Source organism: Rhinopithecus bieti, unplaced genomic scaffold (assembly GCF_001698545.2).
Source record: "Rhinopithecus bieti isolate Rb0 unplaced genomic scaffold, ASM169854v2 scaffold_20150, whole genome shotgun sequence".
Lineage (NCBI taxonomy): Eukaryota > Metazoa > Chordata > Mammalia > Primates > Cercopithecidae > Rhinopithecus > Rhinopithecus bieti.
The window spans coordinates 5,125,704-5,146,408 of NW_016810565.1; the positions used below are offsets into that span (position 1 = coordinate 5,125,704).

Consider the following 20,705-nt stretch of genomic DNA (forward strand, 5'->3'; position numbering starts at 1 on the left):
AGTGATTCATCCAGGGAAACTCTTTCTGAAATAGGCACTCAGACTTCTTTTTTTTTTTTTTTGAGGTGGAGTCTCGCTCTGTCGCCCGGACTGGAGTGCAGTGGCCAGATCTCAGCTCACTGCAAACTCCGCCTCCCGGGTTTACGCCATTCTCCTGCCTCAGCCTCCCGAGTAGCTGGGACTACAGGCGCCCGCCACCTCGCCCGGCTAGTTTTGTATTTTAGTAGAGACAGGGTTTCACCGTGTTAGCCAGGATGGTCTCGATCTCCTGACCTCGTGATCCGCCCGTCTCGGCCTCCCAAAGTGCTGGGATTACAGGCTTGAGCCAGACTTCTTATAGTTCCAAATAAAGATTATTATTAGGACCGTTAACTATTATGACTATTTTTAATGCATAACTACCTCATCCGCAACATAATGGGAGCTTTGCAAGGTTTATAAAAACCTTGCAAAGTTCTCTGAGAACTTTCTGAGGAGCAGGGAAATGTCTTGGCCCTGGGACCCTCACGCTGGTGTGAAGAACTCCTTATTCCTTAGAATTGTCTCAAATAAACCAAGTGGCCACCTTCACTAATTAGGAGGCACGACCCATAAAATAACTCATGCTTTGAGACAATATTATCCACATGACTAACCAATTGATCCAATATGAGGAAAGGAGCAGCCAAAGCCAGAGATCTGATAAACCATGAAAAGTAATGACTTTCAGCTTTCAGGACCAGATATTACAATAAAGAAAAAGAAAAGTAATGGCTGAAGGTCTGAGAGGAAGAAGATTTAAACCACTACTGTCATAATAAATAGAAGAACTCAAAAGTCAAGTCCCCTGGGGCTGCTGAATGCAGAGGTAGACTCTGCACTTGTCCCCAGCCCAGTGCCATTTGAAAAGGTCACAGTGGGTTTTAAAAAGACAGCAACTATTTGCCAAATACTTACTGGGTGTTAGGAACTGTCCTGAGCACTCTAAAGGGATGATTACAGTTAATCCTCAGAATAACCAACAGGCAGGTACAGGTCAGGTGACTGGGGTACAGGGAGATCAAGTAACTTGCTCAAGATCAGTACATATGCACACACACACACCCCCACATGTATACACAGCCGCTCACATGCACCCTCCTGCAGCACGTGCATGCATATACCCACAGCACACAGGGCCCTGGGCGCAGGGATGTGAAAAACACAGACAGGTGGCACATACCTTCTGCCCTCAGGAGCTTGTATCTATGTACTCAACACTCAACAGCTCTTTTGGGTCTGTAGATGCATCATGCACTGTGATGGGTGCTGGGATCCAACGGGGAACAGGAGCTGCTGTGTCTCTGCCTCTCACAACAGCCTTGTGGGAGACCAAACAGCAGCCGGACCTCAATGTTATAAAGTTGTAAATGGCAATGGGGAGCATGGGGAGCACACAGAAGGAGTGCCTCACCCTGACCTGGGGTGGGCATGAGGGGGGCCACAGAAGTCGTCCCAGAGAAAGGGACACCCAGTAGGAGAGGAAAGATCAGTACATGAGCAGGCAAAATGAAGAGGAAATGGATAAAGAGAGGTAGAAACCAAGTGTCCTGGGAGGCCAAGCGGGGAGACAGAAGTTGAGGGAGGAGGAAAGCTTTGCTGAGAGAGCATTAGGCTGGATCCAGAAGGCTGGGGAGGATGTTGATAAGCAGAGATGGTAAGAAAATATTCCAGGGAGGGAACAATATTTGAAAAGCTTGGTATCCAATCCCTACAGGACGCTGCCTTTTCTACATCTGTCCTTGGCTGTGTGCCTTTCTACTGTTTGTATATTTTTAGAAAAGAAAAAACACAAGCTCATCTGAAAGCTCCCTGTGTGCTCTTGTCATTTTGGTATGGTATCCTTTTCCCTTTAAAAAAAAAAAAAAAAAAAAAAAAATCTCTGAATGTAAAATGACAACCATCTCAAAGCCCCCAGAGCACGAAATCTGCCTCTGGTGTCATGTCTTCTTTTTTGACGGAGTATCAGCTGTGTCACCAATGCTGAGTGCAGTGAGGCGATCTCCAGCTCCACTGCAACTCTGCCTCCTGGCGTTCCAAGCGATTCTCCTGCCTCAGCCTCCCAGGTATGCGGGACTAGAGGTGCACGCCACATGCCAGCTAATTTTGTATTTTTTCTTTCTTTTTTTTTTTTTTTTTCTGAGACAGAGTCTCGCATCTTCCCCCTGGCTGGCAGGGCAGTGGCGGCGATTCGGACTCACTGCAACAGCTCTGCTCCCGGCGTTTCGCCACCATTTCACTTCCTGCTCAGCTCCGAGTACTGGGACTAACCGGCACCTCGCAACCCGGCCTCGGCTAATATTATTTTTTTTTGTATATTTAGTAAGAGACGGGTTTTCCAACCCGATCTCTCGACTCTCTGACCGTTAGTGATGCCGGCCCAGCCTCGGCCCCTCCCAAAAGTGCTGGGATTACAGGCGTGAGCCACCGCGCCCGGCCAGTATTTTTTCTTTTAGTAGAAATGGAGTTTCACCATGTTGGCCAGGATGGTCTTGATCTCTTGACCTCGTGATCCGCCCACCTCAGCCTCCCAAAGTGGTGGGATTACAGGCGTGAGCCGCCGTGCCCAGCCTTTCTGTTCATTTTTAAAAGTAGGTGACAGTACAATGGTGGGTGTCAAGATCAGCAGGCAGCAGAGAAATACTCTGGTTGGAACTGCCCTTTAAGGAGAGAAGAGGAACGGGTGGGTGTGGGCCGGCACGGGAGAAAGAAAATGCCAGTCCTCCCTCTGGCACTTCTGGAGGAATCTAGGTCTCTTAGCTGCTAGCTTGCCCTTCCCCACCATGACACCAGATGGCGTCTCTTTCAGAAGCCAGACGAGGAAGAGCCAAGGAATCTGTGACCCACCAACATGACTCTAGGCGCTGAACAAGAAGTTTCTCCAGCAGAAGGAAAGGTCCAAGGAATGACAAACACAAATAACAGTAACTCCTAAAATGCAGACAATGCAGACATCACCTGACAGTCAAAGAGGTGTCATTATCCTCTACCATGAGCCTGGAACATACCACATGACATTAGGCTGCCTCCATTCATTTGTGGAAGGAAATACAAGATTGCTTTGTCATTAGAGGATGCACGCGCCTGGGGAGTGGGAAATCATGCAGATATAACAAAAGGTGCAAGGAGGCTGTGTTCCTCCATGCTGTGCTGCATTTGTCAAAGGTACTGATAAAAATAATGGAAAAGATGAAATTGCCTACTAATGTATGAAAAATGTTCATCCTTACCAGTAAAGAAAAATGCCAGTCAGACCGGGCATGGTGGCTCACACCTGTAATCCCAGCATTTGGGAGGCTGAGGTGGGCGGATCACTTGAGGTCAGGAGTTCCAGACAGGCCTAGCCAACATGGTGAAACCTTGTCTCTACTAAAAATACAAAAATTAGCCAGGCATGGTGGTGGGCACCTGTAGTCACAGCTACTCAGGAGGCTGAGGCAAGGTAGTCGCTCGAACCCAAGAGGCAAAGGTTGCAGTGAGTCGAGATAGTGCCACTGCACTCCAGCCTGAGTGTCAGAGCGAGACTCCATCCTCCCCAAAAAAGAAAAATGCAAATCAAAATGTTTTCCCTTCTCTTGTGTTTACAAAGATTAATGAGAGTATTAACGCCTAGTGCTTATGAAGTCTGAGGGGTGGGCAACTGTCTCTTGCTGGACAGCGTGTAAACCAGGATGTTCATGCTAGAAGGCATTTGGCGAGACTTCCCAAAACTTTATTTTCTAATTTCTATTTATTTATTTTTTGAGATGGAGCTTCACTCTTGTTGCCCAGGCTGGAGCATAATGGTGCACATCTCGGCTTACTGCAACCTCTACACCACCTGGGTTCAAGTGATTCTCCTGCCTCAGTCTCCCAAGTAGCTGGGATTATAGGCATGTGTCACCACGCCCAGCTAATTTTGTCTTTTTTTTTTTTGAGACAGAGTTTCCCTCTCATTGCCCAGAGTGGAGTGCAATGGCGCAATCTCAGCTCACCGCAAGCTCCGCCTCCTGGACTCAAGCGATTCCTGCTTCAGCCTCCCGAGTAACTGGGATTACAGGTATGCACCACCATGCCCGTCTAATTTTATATTTTTAGTAGAGACAGGGTTTCTCTATGTTTGTCAGGCTGGTCTTGAACTCCCAACCTCAGGTGATCCGCCTGCCTCAGCTTCCCAAAGTACTGGGATTACAGGTTTGAGCCACCGCACCTGGCCTAATTTTGTCTTTTTAGTAGAGACAAGGTTGGCCGGGCTGGTCTCAAACTCCTGACCTCAGGTGATCTGCCCACCTTGGCCTCCCAAAGTGCTGGGATTACAGGCATGAGCCACCATGCCTGGACCCAAAACTTGAAAAGCACATATATTATTTGACACAGAAACATGCCCAAGGAAAATAACTGGACAAGCATACGAATATGGACACATGAGATACAAAGTACACATACACATAAAAATACAAGAATGCCCTCCACCACATGAGGGTAATCGTGGAAAATGGGACAATCAACATGTTTCCAAGTAGATGGTGCTTACATCATGGCATATCTTTGCATGGTCCTCAGCAGACTACCTTAGCCACATAAATGTTGGAAGGTTCATACTTCCATTTTTTTTTTTTTTTTTTGAGACAGACTCTTGCTCTGTCACACAGGCTGGAGTGCAGTGGTGCAATCTTGGCTCACTGCAACCTCTGCCTCCTGGGCTCAAGCCTCAGCCTCCCAAGTAGTTGAGACTACAGACACACGCCAACAAGCCAAGCTAATCATACACACTGTATGATTTCATTTACATGACGCTCAAAAACAAAAGTGGACTTCGTATCTATTCTTAAGTTCAGGGACTGTAAGGAGGGGCCTTTTGGTGCTGACCACATTTTCTTTCTCGGTCTGGCACTGGGAACCGCGCACGCACGTGTGTAACAGCTCATCAAGCTGCATCTGCGTATCTGCGCATGGTGCTGTCAGTAGACTTGGACCTCAGCTGAAGCAAAAGCTTATTCGTCAGTGGGCTGTAGGACCTCCAGTCCATGCAAAGGAGGCCACTGCCAGCTGAACCAGAATGGACAACTAACTGTTCCCCCTCATGAAAGCTTCAAACCAGGGTACTCTCACATTGTATGCACACATCCAAACTAGCTGATGTCTCCCACCCCTGCCTCAACAAGACACTCATCCAATCCCAGGGGATGTAGGAGGTCGGGTTCTGGATCTTACCATCTGACACCGATAAGTTATTTCCTCATAATGGGGCATGGCTTTCTTATCTGAAAATGAGGGCAGGATTAACTGAGTTACCTGTGATTCTCTGGTGAATTTAATAAAATAACTAGTAGTTTTTACTTAATTTAAGCACTAGCTCTGAAAGTGCCTTTTTTTTTTTTTTTTTTTGCCCTCAAGGTAACTGCATGTACAAGTAAAATAACGCTTAACTCCCACATCCTGGAGGCAGGCAAGGTAAGTTCAGATGGAAATGTTAAACTCAGCTCACGGTTCTTGGGTGGAAACAGTTTCGTAAACATTTGCCGGGAGCTTACGATGCCTGAGGCCCTGTAATCATCACTCAACACTGCCATGGTTAAGATGCTTCCTTACGATGCCATCCAAGTACTAAGCAGGAAGTCCACAAACTTTGGAGCATTGTCAAGAAGGGAGAGCTGCAAGTACCTGCTCTATGCACTACCCATGGGAAGCATGTTCAAAATATGTTCTTTATTTACTTAAAAAAACCACAAAACTCTCCGAGAGAGAGAGAGAGAGAGAGAGAAAGAGAGAGAGAGAGAGAGTGTGTGTGTGTGTGTGTGTGTGTGTGTAAGAGACAGGCTCTCACAATGCTGTCCAGGCTGGACTCAAACTCTTGGACTCAAGTGATTCTTCTACCTCAGCCTCACGATCTGCAGGCATAATGCACCACCATGCCCAGATCTCCTAGAGCTTAAAGCAGGTCCTAAAGCTCCAACATATCAGGCCCTGTACACACTTTTTTTTTTTTTTTTTTTTTTGGAGAGACAGGGTCTTGCTATGTTGCCCAGGTTGGTCTTGAACTCTGGACCTCAAGTGATCCTTCTGCCTTGGTCTCTCAAAGTGTTAGGACTATAGGCCTGAGCCAGCACGCCTGGTCCCAGGACATATTTGAATGCCACAGCCCTCCAGGTTCTGAGTACTATGTCTCTTCATTTCCCACCTCAATTCTGGTAGCAGTAACAGCAGCAGCAACAATAATGATCGTAATAATACTCACAAATGCTAGCATTGTTACTAGGTCAGGCAACCTAAGAAACATTTTACATTCCAGTTCATTTAAATGTAAAAACAACCCTACGTCCCCCCATTTTATAGGTAAGGAAATTGAGGCACAAAAACATTCAGTAACTTCCTCAAGAGTTCCTCTGCTAGCATATGTCAGAACCAGGACTCAAACTGACCAGTATGACTCCATGCCTGGTTCTTAACCACCAAGTTCTCCCAAGGTAGGCTCTCCAGCCAATGGCGGGACCATAACCCAGGCAATCAAGACACCCATCCTAGGAAAGCCTTGTTTCTCCCTCCAAAGCTACCACTGCCAATGTCCAATAAAAGCCACACGTAAGTTTGCTTCTTTGCTTTAACTGCCCTGCTGAAAAACTTTTTGCTAGCACCTCTCCCATTGTCTACCCTAAGTATCAAGCCAGCCCAACGTCTTCCAGGTATTTGGGGCCTTTCACTGTGCAAGCCCCAGCGCCTTTCCAATTTCATTTCCAATCTCTTTCCTATCGGTACTCCAGGCCCCAGAAATGCTGCACCGCCCTCTTCCCAGCACACGCGGGCTCACTCAGGCCCTTCTGCCTTTGCTGCTTTTCCTGCCTGCGATGCCCACTCCCGCCTCTGCCTGTGACCTGCTCACCCAGAATGCCGGCTCAGATGGCACCACCACTGTGGAAGTCTCCCTTGGCGGCTCTGACGGGCAGTTACTTACATCCTATTCTGTGGTCCCTAAGTACCTTACATGTACCTTTATTAAAACACTTACTGCAATACATTCCACTTAGCTGTTTGAGAACCTGTCTACCCTGAAAAACTAAGAGCCTTGAGGGGAAGGCCGCTGTTCACTTCTTATCTATTTTGCCTACACAGTTTCTTGCCCTCAGTAAGTATTTAATAAACTTTTGTTAAACATATGAATGAATAATTAAATTTAAAAATAAAGTCTTGATTGTTTTCTTCCATCTCTCTCAAACGATTGTTCTGGAATACGGAAACAGGATGGCAAGTTTAAAACAGATCTGGATATGTGGCTTCAGGGACACATCTGTACAAATCTATATCTCACAAGTGGCAAAGAGATACAAACTCCATTCTTTCCTCCTCTGAACTGTTGTATCTCTAAATCTAGAGGCAGGCAGCAGCTTTCTCTGAGAACACATGCAACCTCGGCTCGATGCAGTGATAGTGCTAGGACACCTGGAGAGCCAGAGCTGTGGGAGGGCAGAGGTAGAACAAGAGAGGCCAAGACAAAGTCCTACTTACCTCCTTCTTGGGAATTCATGATGTTCAGGGCAAACAGCATTGCATTGGAGAATGTGGTTGCCTCTTCTTTACTTGCAAAGTTTAAGCCGTAGACCTGGCGGGCATCTCGCCACTGGTGGAAGGTTGGCGTGGCCTGATTGTACTTCAGCCCTTTCACGATTGAATAATTGATCACAACCTGGAGGAGAAAGGAGAGAGAAATACGTGTAAATAAATAAAATGTAAGTGAGCTGGAGGGCACTGCGATGGGGCAAGTATACTGTATCCTTGAGAGGACAGGAAGATGAGGATGGGGTTTGAAGGGAAAAGCAGTATCAGGTAGATTTTCAGACCATAATATATAGAACAGTGAGGGTTTGCAAAACCTGTTCTTTCCTTTCACTAACAATGCTATGTAGTTACAACCTCCAGATGAATAGCTGAGCTCGGAGGCAGGTTCCCTGGGCTCTGGTTTGGCCCTGCCTCTCAGCCACTCCACTCATGGCAGTCACTGCACTTCGCTGGGGCTCAGTTTCTCCAGTTATAAGATGGGGATAATAATTTTGACTTTATCAATCTAATGAGGTTACTGCAAAGATCACACTGTGATACGTATCTTATCTACATCTTATTTATAGCTTACCTTCTAGATATAAAGCTCCTGGCCGGGCGCGGTGGCTCAAGCCTGTAATCCCAGCACTTTGGGAGGCCAGACGGGCGGATCACGAGGATCAGGAGAAATCGAGGACATCCTGGCCTAACTGGTGAAACCCCCGTCTCTACTAAAAAATACAAAAAAACTAGCCCGGGCGACCTGGCGGCTGCCTGTAGTCCCACCGAGCTAACTCGGGAAGGCCTGCGGAGGCAGGAGAATGGCGGGAACCAGAGAGCGGAGCTTTGCAGTGAGCTGAGATCCGCCACTAACTACCCAGCCGGGCGGCAGAGCAAGACTACGTTCTCAAAAAAAAAAAACTCCTAAGGGCAAGCCTTCTATAATTCATATTTATGCCTCCTATAGCCCTCTGCACAGTGTCCAATACTTCGAATGCATTAATAAGTGGGTTATTTGTCGAAAGAATAACTTGGGAAAGTTTATGTACCACACATGTATACAGCATTATTCATACCTTCATTATTACTCAATCAAAAAGCATCAACTACTGCCAGGAGCAATGCCAGGCCCAGCAGGGAAGGATACAGAGACGACAGAATCCAGACATTCAGGTGCTTACAAGCTGCCAGGGGATTCAACACCAGGTCTGCCTGACCTCTAAACTTCTGCTCTTTTAGACATTTAAAAGAGGATTATTTCAAAGTACTTTAAGACTATATTCCTAAGTGGTGCCCTGCAGGAAAAGATGCTGGGGCTGGAGCCCTAATTCTGCTTCCCATCCCTTCTAGCTCAAAGCCACATGATCTAATATCACCACACTCATGAATGATCGGTTTTTTGGTATGTCAAATGGAGAGGAATGTGATATGGCTATGGCATGGCACCCTCACAGTGTGTTGTGAGGATTAAATTACATATGAGAAAGTAACTGACACAGCTCCTGGCACAAGGTAGGCTGTCAGTGACTGAACGGAGAAATATGATGATCTTTATGAATGGAAGCATGCAAGCAGAGTCTGGATGAGGCCGGAGCACCAGCTCTTAGAGACGTCATGGAAAGGATTTTGCTTTAGAAGTAAGTACAAGATGATTTCTCAGATTTTGTCTGGCTTTGAGGTTGCAAGGACTGTGTGATCTGAGGTTGGGGATAACTCTCTCTATGTTGATTTCTCACTTTCCTCTACTGCTCCACACAGCTGTGCTGCTGGATAAGGTAAAGCCAGAGGACAGCAAACCTGAGTGACATCCAGAAAAGCTGTTTTCCAAGTCTTGGGTGGAAGGTGGGCTTGGGTTTTCTTATGACAGGCAGAGGCAGGGAAAAGGGGAGACACACACACAGTACACTAAATCAGCTAAAGAAGTGTAACTGAGACCGGGCATGGTGGCTCACACCTGTAATCCCAGGACTTTGGGAGGCCAAGGTGGGAGGATCACCTGAGGTCAGAAGTTCAAGATCAGCCTAGCCAATATGGCGAAACCCTGTCTCTACAACAAATACAAAAATTAGCCGAGAATGGTGGTGGGTGCCTGTAGTCCCAGCTACTTGGGAGGCTGAGGCATGAGAATCTCTTGAACCCAGGAGGTGGAGGTTGCAGTGAGCTGAGATTGTGCCACTGCACTCCAGCCTGGGTGACAGAGCCAGACTATGTCTCAAACAACAACGACGACAACACCACCCGTAACTGTTTCACAATTTAATTGTTACATATTCACAGGCACATATTTTGGCCAACATCTACACACAAGTTCCAGGGTGGTTCTCTATTTTTTTGCTCTTTGTGCTAGGCATACAGATTCACATGCATACACAGCTAAAACAAAAGATCTGGACTGTGGGAGACTAGGTTTAGTTATAGGTCATCAGAAAAAGGACTAATAAGAACTAGTAAATAATAACTAGTAACTAATAACTACCAGAGAATAAGAACTAGCAAAGTTAACTGTTGTTAAAACAGCTCTTTAGATTACAGGACACATTAATATTGGTACAATGACCAGAATGACGGAAGAGAAGAAGCTGCTCCATTCTGCCCTAGTAAATCCCGATCAGAAGTTCTGTGTTCAAGTTTTTTTTGTTTTCATTTTTGGTGTTGCATTTCTAGTGGACAGTAGCGAACTGAAGCAAGCCAGGGGAAAATGCTTTAAAAACTGAAGAAGGTCTCGAAACCACCTTGTATCAGGAATGGTTAAGAGATACTGAAGCAAGATAAAAGATGCTTTAGTGTCTCCCGACTACTGTCTCCAGATATTTGAGGAGATATTTGGGGGAAATGAAATTTAGAACCCTATGATTTGATTTTTTAAAAAAAATTTTAGTATGTTTTTTTTTTTGGATGGAGTCTTGCTCTGTTGTCCAGGCTGAAGTGCAGTGGCGTGATCTTGGCTCACTGCAACCTCTGCCTCCCGGGTTCAAGCGTTTCTCCTGCCTCAGCCTCCTGAGCAGCGCCCGCCACCACACCCAGCTAATGTTTTCGTATTTTTAGTAGAGATGCGTTTTCACCATGTTAGCCAGGATGGTCTTGATCTCCTGACCTCATGGTCCACCCACCTCAGCCTCCCAAAGTGCTGGGATTACAGGCGTGAGCCACTGCACCTGGCCTTTAGTATGGTTTTTTTAAGATGGTGTCTTGCTCTGTCGCCCAGGCTGGAGTGCAGTGGCACAATCTTGGCTCACTGCAGCCTCCACCTCCTGGGTTCAAGTGATCCTCCTGTCTCAGCCTCCCGAGTAGCTGGGACTACAGGTGCATGCCCCCATGCCCCAGCTAATTTTTTTTTTTTTCAATACAGTTGGGATTTCACCATGTTGGCCAGGCTGGTCTTGAACTCCTGACCTCAAATGATCCTCCCGCCTTGGCCTCCCAAAGTGCTGGGATTATAGGCATGAGCCACTGGACCCGGCCTAGAACCCTATGATTTGAGATCTCTGGTTGGCTACACTCCTAGAGGGGAACTTAAGGTGAGTGAGAATTTTTTTTCCCCCAAACCTCAAAGTGGCTCTTGGGGGAAATGAGAATTGAGGGGCAGCTGCTGATGCCTAATCCAGAATACGGATAGTATGGCTAGCAGATAATCATTGAAGGGGCTAAACAGCACCTTAGGGATTATCTAACTCAATCCGCTCTTTTTACAGTAGGGAAATGAGGTCCAGGGAGAATGAGTGACTTGTCCAAAGTTACACAGTAAGCTAATGGGAAAATTGGATTTAGAAGCTGAGGACTTTGTGATTTTTTTTTCCAGTCTGGTAGTCCCCGCTTATCCATGCAGAATTGGTTCCAAGACCCCCAGTGGATGCCTAAAATGTGGGTAGCACAGAACCCTATATAGACTATGTTTTTTTCTATACATACATACCTATGATAAAATTTAACTCATAAATTAGCCATAGTCAGAGACTAACAACAATAACTAATAATCAAATAGAACAATTATAATGTTTGGAACGGCACATCATTTAAAATTTATGACTTGTTTATTTCTGTAATTTCCCATTTAATATTTTTAGCCTGCAGTGGACTTGGGTATGTGAAACCTCAGAAAGCAAAGCCACAGCTAAGGGGGGTACTGTTATATAATGAGCTGAAATCCTTCTTCCTAGAATTCCCTCTCTGGTCCTAGCACTAAGCTTTGGAGCCTCACAAATCACTTGCAACTGCAGGAGGTTTTAGGATTTGGACTGGGAGAGTGCAATGAAGCCTTTCTAGAGGATGCATCCCTGTTCTGTAACAGGCTGGTCGCTGCCACACATGGGGCTCTGCCACACACGGCTGGTCGCTGATTGACGGCTCCTGGCCCTGCCGTTTCTGTTCTATCTATAACTGCAGTACAAAGGCTACTCACCAAGTGCTGCTGTTTGGTGTCTACACACAGCCCCCAACAGTCTACAACTGCTTTGAAGACAAGCATACTAGGGACAAGGAATGAGCAGAGGGTTTTACGTCAGAGAGTACTGCATTAAAACCCTGGCTTTATTACTTTTCAGTTGTATAACCTTAGACAAGTTGCTCATATCAGTTTTCTCACATGTAAGATGAAGATAATATTATAAATAACACTGCACTGAATATTCTTGTGAAGATGTATTTCTACAGGATATATCCCTGTAAGCCAAACGGCCAGAGAGATGTGAGCATTACAAAATGTGTACTTATTATTTGAAAATTGACTTCTGAAACAGGAGTCCAGTGCAATGTGTTCTGGATGTAGGTGCGGTGACAAAAGGCCAATGTCACTTGACCATCTGTTGAGGCGGCCAGTGTTTCTTAATTGCCAGACCTGACCAGCCAACAGCTAAAATCTCAGTACCTAATGGTTCCACCTCTTCGTTTACGCCGCTTAGAGTGAGTCAGAGTATCCACCTGAACACATGCCTTTTTGCAAGTCCACTTTTGGGTGAGGCTGCTTCATTTAGTACCCATCACCCAACACTCACCTGTAGAGATAACTGTTTCTTATTTCTAGCACCATTGGCAAAATATGTCTGCTTTTTTTTTTTTTTTTTTTGAGATTGAGTTTCGCTCTGTTGCCCAGGCTGGAGTACAGTGGCGCGATCTCAGCTCATCGCAAGCTCCGCCTCCCGGGTTCACGCCATTCTCCTGCCTCAGCCTCCCGAGTAGCTGGGACTACAGGTGTCCGCCACTACGCCCGGCTAATTTTTTGTATTTTTTAGTAGAGACAGGGTTTCTCTGTGTTAGCCAGGATGGTCTCGATCTCCTGACCGCATGATCCACTTGCCTTGGCTTCCCCGAGTGCTGGGATTACAGGCGTGAGCCACCGCGCCCGGCTGTGTCTGTTCTTAAGCTACACAGAAATGGACTCCTGTGGTATATGGTATGTACTCTTTTGTTTCTGGCTTATTTCCTTCAACACAGTGTTTATGAGATTCACCATGTTATTGCATATATCCATATTTCATTCTTTTTCCTTTTTGAGATGGAGTTTCACTCCTGTCACCCAGGCTGGAGTGTAATGGCACAATCTCAGCTCACTGCAACCTCTGCCTCCTGGGTTCAAGTGATTCTCCTGCCTCGGGCCTTCCAAGTAGCTGGGATTATAGGTGCATGCCACCACGCCTGGCTAATTTTTGTATTTTTAGTATTGATGGGGTTTCACCATGTTGCCCAGGCTGGTCTTGAACCCCTGACCTCAGGTGATCTGCCCACCTCAGTCTCCCAAAGTGTTGGCATTACAGGTGTGAACTACCGAGTCTGGCTGAATTCTTATTGACTGCTACACAGTATTCCATTTTTTAACCACAACTTCTCCATTCTCCTGCTGATGGACATGGGTAGTTTTGCATTCTTGGTTGTTATGAATACAACTGTTATGAACATTTTCATACATGTCTTTTAGTGGACATAGGTACTTGTAAGGATATAAGAAAAACTAAAGTGTTTTTCCTATTCTCTTCAGACCCCAGAATGAGATGGGGTCTCATTCTGTCACCCACGCTGGAATGCGCTGGCATGATCATGGCTCACTGCAGCCTCAAACTCCCGGGCTCAAGGGATCCTCCTGCCTCAGCCTCCTGAGTAGCTGGGACATAGGTGTGTGCCACCATGCCTAGCCAATTTAAAACTTTTTTATTTGTAGAGACGAGGTCTTGCTATGTTGCCCAGGCTTGCTATGTTGCTATGTTGAACTCCTGGGCTCAAGTGATCCTCCTGCCTTGGCCTCCCAAAGTGCTGTACACTCATATAGTCAAGAGCCACTGCACCTAGCCTCTATTCTCTATTCTCACACACCAAGTAAGCAATTCTGCAGATTCTCAAGTACACATCAAGTGTCCTCTATAATTCTGATGTAATGTACCTGGAGACAGCATCAGGTTCCACAGGTTGAGGGCTGAGTCCCACAAGACTATCCCAACTTCAGATGCCAGTCCAAGTACAGGCTGTGACTTGTGCTTCTGACCCACGGGCTATAAATCAGGGTTATCATGACCCCTGCCTTGGGTCTGATGAATTTACTAGAGTGCTCACAAAACTCAGGGAAACAGCTTACCTAGGTTTACTTGTTTCTTAATAAAGGGCATAACAAAGGCTACAGATGAATGGGCAGATGAGAGACGCACAGGGCAAAGGATGCGGGAAGAGGATGGAGCTTCTCCGCCCTCCCTAGGCATGCCCCCTCCAGGAACCTCCACCAGGTCAGCTCTCTGGAAGCTCTCCCAGCTCTGCCTTTTTAGGCCTTTTATGGAGACTTCACTGGATGGGTATGATTGACCACTGTGTAGAAATGTGATTGGACAAAAAGGGTATGATCTCACACTAACAGACTGAGTGGGGAAACCCAGCAAGGCCTGTTTATTCAGATTCTCCTTGGCCTCTCTGCAGCATTCCTTCCTCCAGGGTATGGGGCAGAACCCATTCTGAAATGCGAGTCTTAGCACCTACAATCAGACAAGGTAGGTCAGGGAATTTCGTTAAGACCAGTTTCCAGTCAGAAAAGCAGGGGACGATTCCTGCCTTGGGGAGAAAAGCAGCAGGTGAGGCCGGCAGCATGACGACATTCTAATAAGGGATCTGGGATCTACCAGCTAGAAAGTGTGGATGAAAACTAATACATACATGATAATATCACAATCTTCTATCCAGTGACCATGCCAAATTCACTTAATATAATTATGTTAGTATATATTCTTATATTACTATATTAGTTTGTAGCTTTCACATTTTCCACATACACTATCAAGCCATCTGCGATGTAGGATGGTTTTGCTTCTTCCTTTCCAACTGCTAAATCAAAGAGGTGACAGTGAGCATTCTGTCTTGTTCCTGAATTCAGGCGGAAAGTGGGATACTCAGTATGATATCAGCTATAGTTTTTGTTTTGTTGTTGTTTGAGGATACCCTTTATCTGATTAAATAAATCACTTTTATCTTTTAATTCCAGTTTCCTCAATTTTTATCATGAAGGGATACTGAATTTTACCAAATGCTTTTCTACATCTGTGAGACCACCTTATGGTTTTCCGGCTTTATTCCATTAAATTAATCTTGCATTTCTGGAATAAATCATATTTGTCAAAATTTTCTTTTTAATACATTATTAGATTCCAGTCATTAATCTTTTGTTCAGGCTTACTTACTACATTATTGTTCATTAGAAATAATGGCTTGTAATTTTCTTTCCTTGTAAGGTTCTTGTGCAGTTTTTGTATCCTGGTTATATAGCATGCTTCTAAGAAGACACCATAAGAAGTGGACTTTGTTTCTCTCATCTCTGAAGGAGTAATGTAAGATTGGCATTGTTTCTTCTTTATCTTTTTCAAGGAATATGTCCATCTTATCTAAGCTGTCAAGTTTACTAGCATAAGGTTATTAATAATGTTATCCTATGTTTTTAATGTTTCTACGATCTGTAGTGATTTCCCCTTTCATTCATTATATTGGCAATTTGTTTTTTCTTTCTCACTCTCAATAGAGGTTTATTAATTTTACTTTTCAAAGAACCAACCTTTTCCCTCAAAAAAACCAAGACATTTTGTGTGTCTCTATCATACATCTGCTTTCTACTTCATTAGTTTTTATTTTTTCCTTCCTTCTACTTTTGTTGGGTTTAATTTGCTGTCATTTTTCTTCTACCTTCTTGAGATAGTGGCATAGATCACTGAATTTCAAACACTCTTCTTTTTCTAATATATGCATTTATAGCTATAAATTTCCCCACATGTACTTTTGGGGCTTTTTTTGTTTTGAGACAAGGTATCACTTTGTCATACAGGCTGGAGTGCAGTAGTACCACCATGGCTCACTGCAGCCTCAAACTCCTGGGCTCAAGTGATCATCCAGCTTCAGCCTCCTGAGTAGCAGGGACTACAGACACATGCTACCACACCCAGTTATTAAAAAAATTTTTTTTGGTAGAGGAGGAGTCCTGCCATATTGACCAGGATGGTCTCAAACTCCTGGCCTCAGGTGGTCCTCCTTCCTTGGCCTCCCAAAGTGTTGGGATTACAGGTGTGAGCCACTGCGCCCAGCTCATATGTACTGTTCTATCTGCATCCCACAAGTATTACTATGTTATATTGTCATTACTGTTCAGTTCAAAATATTTTCTAGTTTACATTGTGATTTCTTTTCTGTCTCATGGTTCATCCAGTATTACACTACTTAATTTCCAAACATTTGGAGATTTTAAAAGTTACCCTCTGTTACTAATTTCTGGTTTAATTCCTCTGTGGTCAAAGAACATACTCTGTATGAGTTCCATCCTTTTTAACTTGACACTTGCTTTATGGCCCAGCATATGGTCTATTTCAGTAAATGTTTTATGTTTACTTGAAAAGACTATGCATCATACACTTGTTGGCTATAGTTTCTACAAATGTAAATTAGCTCAAGTTGGTTAACAATGTGATTCAAGTTTTCTGTCTTTACTTATTTCTATTTCTTTATTCAATCAGTAGCTTGGAGGTATGACTAGAATCTCCAGCTATGCTTCTGAATTTGTCCCTTTCTCCCTTTAGATTTTTGCTTTATGTGTTTTGAAGATATATGAATGGATTCATACAAATGTAGAGATGCTATGACTTCTTTTCAACTGCCCTTTTATCATTAAAAGTTTGTCATTATCTTTAGGAATACTTGTTGCCTTAAAGTCTACTTTGATATTAACATAGCCACATCAATTTCTCTTGGCTAGTGTTTGTAAGGTTTATCTGTTTCCAATTTTCACTTTCAACTTTTGTTTTGGAGGCTTGTTGGGATCTCCTTATCAGCTTTATTTTAAAAATAATTCTCCAAGGTTTGGCTGAACTGATCTGGACACTTGCTGAAGGATGAACATCTTTTTTTTCTTTTTCTTTTGTTTTTTGAGATGGAGTCTTGCTCTGTCGCCCAGACTGGAATGCAGTGGCCGGATCTCAGCTTACTGCAAGCTCTGCCTCCCGGGTTTACGCCATTCTCCTGCCTCAGCCTCCCGAGTAGCAGGGACTACAGGCGCCCGCCACCATGTCCGGCTAGTTTTTTATATTTTTTAGTAGAGACGGGGTTTCACCACGTTAGCCAGGATGGTCTCGATCTCCTGACCTCGTGATGCGCCCATCTCGGCCTCCCAAAGTGCTGGGATTACAGGCTTGAGCCACCCCACCTGGCCTAAGGATGAACATCTTAAAATGTCAAACTTTTTGCATAGCAGCCCATAATTACAACGTTTGCACAAGTTTTATTCTGGGGAATGTAGGAGTAAGTAGGAGTGCCTTTCCTGTTCTTTTAAAGGAAGGTCTTGCAACTCCAAATATAATCATGGACCACATAAAGATGTTTTGGTCAACAACAGACTATATACGATGGTGGTCCCATAAGACTATAGTACGGTATTTTTACTATACTTTTTCTATACTCACGTATGTTTACACACACAAATACCACTGTGTTACAACTGCCTGCAGTATTCAGTGCGGTGACATGCTGTACAGGTGTGTAGCCTAGGAGCAACAGGCTGTACCATACAGCCCAGGCGTGTAGTAGGCTGTACCATCTAGATTTGTGTGAGCACGCTCACACGACAACAAAATCCCCCAGGGGCGCATTTCTCAGAATATATCCCCGTCGTTAAGGGGTGCATGACTGTACTGTCTTCACATGTTCTGGGGGCTTCTGGGTAAAAGAGTCAAGAGTCCTTTACAAAAAAGAAAGATGCTTGATAGTGGAGAACTATCTTCTTGACCCCATATATACCTGGATCTAAAAACTACAGAATCTACAGACTGGCAAAAACTTTGGAGGTCTCATCTCATCCACATCTCTACTTGATGATAGACTGTCTTTCCCAGAATCTTACCTCTCAGGCTGGCAATGTAATAGTTTCCATCTTTCAACAGTATGCTTGTAAGAAAGCTCATCCTTTTACTGCGTTAAAATCTTTTTCATTACAGCATCCATGCAACATTCCTAGTTCTGTTCTCCGGGGTCCACATTGAAAGTGAGATTTCTCTTCCACATGGCACCCTTCAGAGACTTGAAAACTGCGGTCATGCCCCCTTCAGTTTCTATCTTCTCCAAGTAAATATCTCTTGTTACTCCTTTGATTGTTCCCCATATTACACCGCTTTCAGATCTTTCACCAGTTTGGATGCCCTTCTTCTTGTAGATTCCAGTTTGTTGTACTCAGATGCGGTACCAGCGTTCTGTGGGAAGAATGACCCATGCAGACCAGAGCAGGACAGTAGTCTCCCTTCTTCTGAACCTCTGCCTCCACAAATTCGCTCCACCTCTATTAATTTACTCTATTAATTTATTCCATCTCTATCAATTCACTCTACTACTAATTCAGCCTGAGAACTCACTCACATTCTTTGTTTTTGTTTTTTTGAGACACTCTTGCCCTGTCACCCAGGCTGGAATGCAGTGGTGCAATCACAGCTTACTGAAGCCTCAACCGCCTGTATTCAACAGAATCTCCCACCTGGCCTCCTGAGCAGCTGGGACTACAGGCATGCCCCACCAGGCCCAGCTAATTTGTATATATTTTTTTGTAGAGATGGGGTCTCACTATGTTGCCCAGGCTGGTCTTGAACTCCTGGGCTCAAGTGATTCACCTGCCTTGGCCTCCCAAAGTGTTGGGATTACAGATGTGAGCCACTGCAACAGCCACATTTTTTGGTGACCAAAACTCATTCTCAACTAAAAATCCTTTAGGTTTTTCACCCTGAATGTGAGATATAGGTTAGATTTTGGCTAATGGTACCACAACTTACTATATATTTTCCCCACAACTGATTACCTGGTTTTATGTCCACCTATTCAGCAAAATGGTGATAATAATTCTTGTATCATTATCCTTACTGGGAGAAAGAAATAATAGACATGAAAAGTGCGCCATTAACCATAATGAGCATTAAACATGTAAGATATCCCTATTTAGTTATAAAAACCAGGAATCTTTGACTTTCTTAACATATCTGACCACTTTAAGGTGGTAGTCCACATGGGCTAAAACCAAATCTGTGAAAATCAGTCTTTCTAACTGAGGTCCCTAAAAATTGTTATGGACCAGATTTCCTGCCATTTTCTCTAATGTCTTGGTTTACCAAGAATCTCTTTTCTATTCCTAGCTAAACATGCCCCATCCCTCAATCCTGTCTGACAGCCTGTCTCCTGAACATGCGATTCCAAGTGGGAGGCTGTGCTCCGAACTTCTCAATCAGACTCCAGGAGGCCTCTAAGAATCAACATAGCCCTCCAAATTTAAACAGGATACCACTCAAGACTGCTGTCAGTCCCTCCTGGGGTGGGGAAAAGGTCTCTTTCTCAACATGTGGTTTCCTCTGAAGGAGGCTGTGAGGTGCTGAGGTCCCTGAGAACAGGTGGTGTTTGGGTTTTGGGGAGCTCTCCCTTCCCATGCCCTTTCCAGTACACCATGCCATCTTCCTACTATGCCCTGGAGGGCAACCAAGAGGCAGGAAGGGAATGGAAAACTTGTCATAATAAAAGTAATCACTTAGGGAACATCTACTATGATTCAGGAACCGCAACTAATGGACCTTGTGTCAAAGATATGGAGGTATTGCCCTCACAAGCCCCAACCACCAGGTGTTCTAAAAACTTGAGATATTTTTGACACCATAATTGGGTCCAAAGGTTCTGTATATCCTGCAATGTGTGGCACAGTGTGTCACTAAAAGGCAGATCTAGAATTAGTGAATTGCTATTTTAGGAAGGCAGCTTCTAGAAGGTTTCTAGAAAGACATTTATACCATTATACCATTAAGGCTCATCAACAAGGGAAAGGGATGCCTCTGGAGGTACCAAGATTTCAAGGTTAGAAAGACTACCTTTTTTCTTTCTTTTTTTTTTTTTTGAGACGGAGTCTTGCTCTGTCGCCGGGCCTGGAGTGCAGTGGTGCGATCTCGGCTCACTGCAAGCTCCGTGTCCCAGGTTCATGCCATTCTCCTGTCTCAGTCTCCTGAGTAGCTGGGACTACAGGTGCCTGCCACTATGCCTGTCTAATTTTTTTGTATTTTTTAGTAGAGACGGGGTTTCACCATGTTATCCAGGTTGGTCTCGATCTCCTGACCTTGTGATCTGCCCGTCTCGGCCTCTCAAAGTGCTGTGCCCGTCTCGGCCTCTCAGAGCGAGACTCTGTCTCAAAAAACAAATAAAATAAAAGTGCTGGGATTACAGGCGTGAGCCACTGCGCCTGGCAACAAAGACTACCTTTTATCAGGGGTCCTGGGGTAGGGATGTCTCTGTTAGCCATGAGCATCTGAAACTTAATAGGGCTATTTTGGTTAAAGCAAAAACCCAATTAACAGACAACACATTAAAACAGAACCCAGAGTTTCTGTTCTCTCTCTTCTGATTGCTGATTTTTTCCAAGATAGCAGCTAACCTGCCGCTCAACTTAGCTGAAGCTTGACCCACTAAGACTGCCACAAGATGCTCTTTATATATAGTTTTTCACAAATGCTATAATTACAAATCTATTAACTTCACTGCTATAAATGCCCTTGTCAATCTCTAAGAAGAGAGTCGGAGGGAGAGCACCGAACTAACCAAAGTCACTGTTAGTTAAACCTGTGGTTAAACAGGTTAAACAGCCTGTTTCTCCATGTCCCTACTTTAGGCCATGTCACATCAGACTCTTTTTTTTTTTTTTTTTTTTTTTTTTT

The 20,705-nt window shown here is 44.6% G+C and overlaps 1 protein-coding gene across 1 annotated transcript in view; it reads right to left on the bottom strand.

The window, feature by feature from the left end:
* The window catches only part of EVL (Enah/Vasp-like), an 84,377-nt gene that overhangs the window by 40,782 nt on the left and 22,890 nt on the right, over window positions 1-20,705 (bottom strand). The window contains 1 exon segment of the mRNA XM_017892247.1: window positions 7,501-7,678. Within this exon segment, the coding sequence (XP_017747736.1) occupies window positions 7,501-7,678 (178 nt within the window).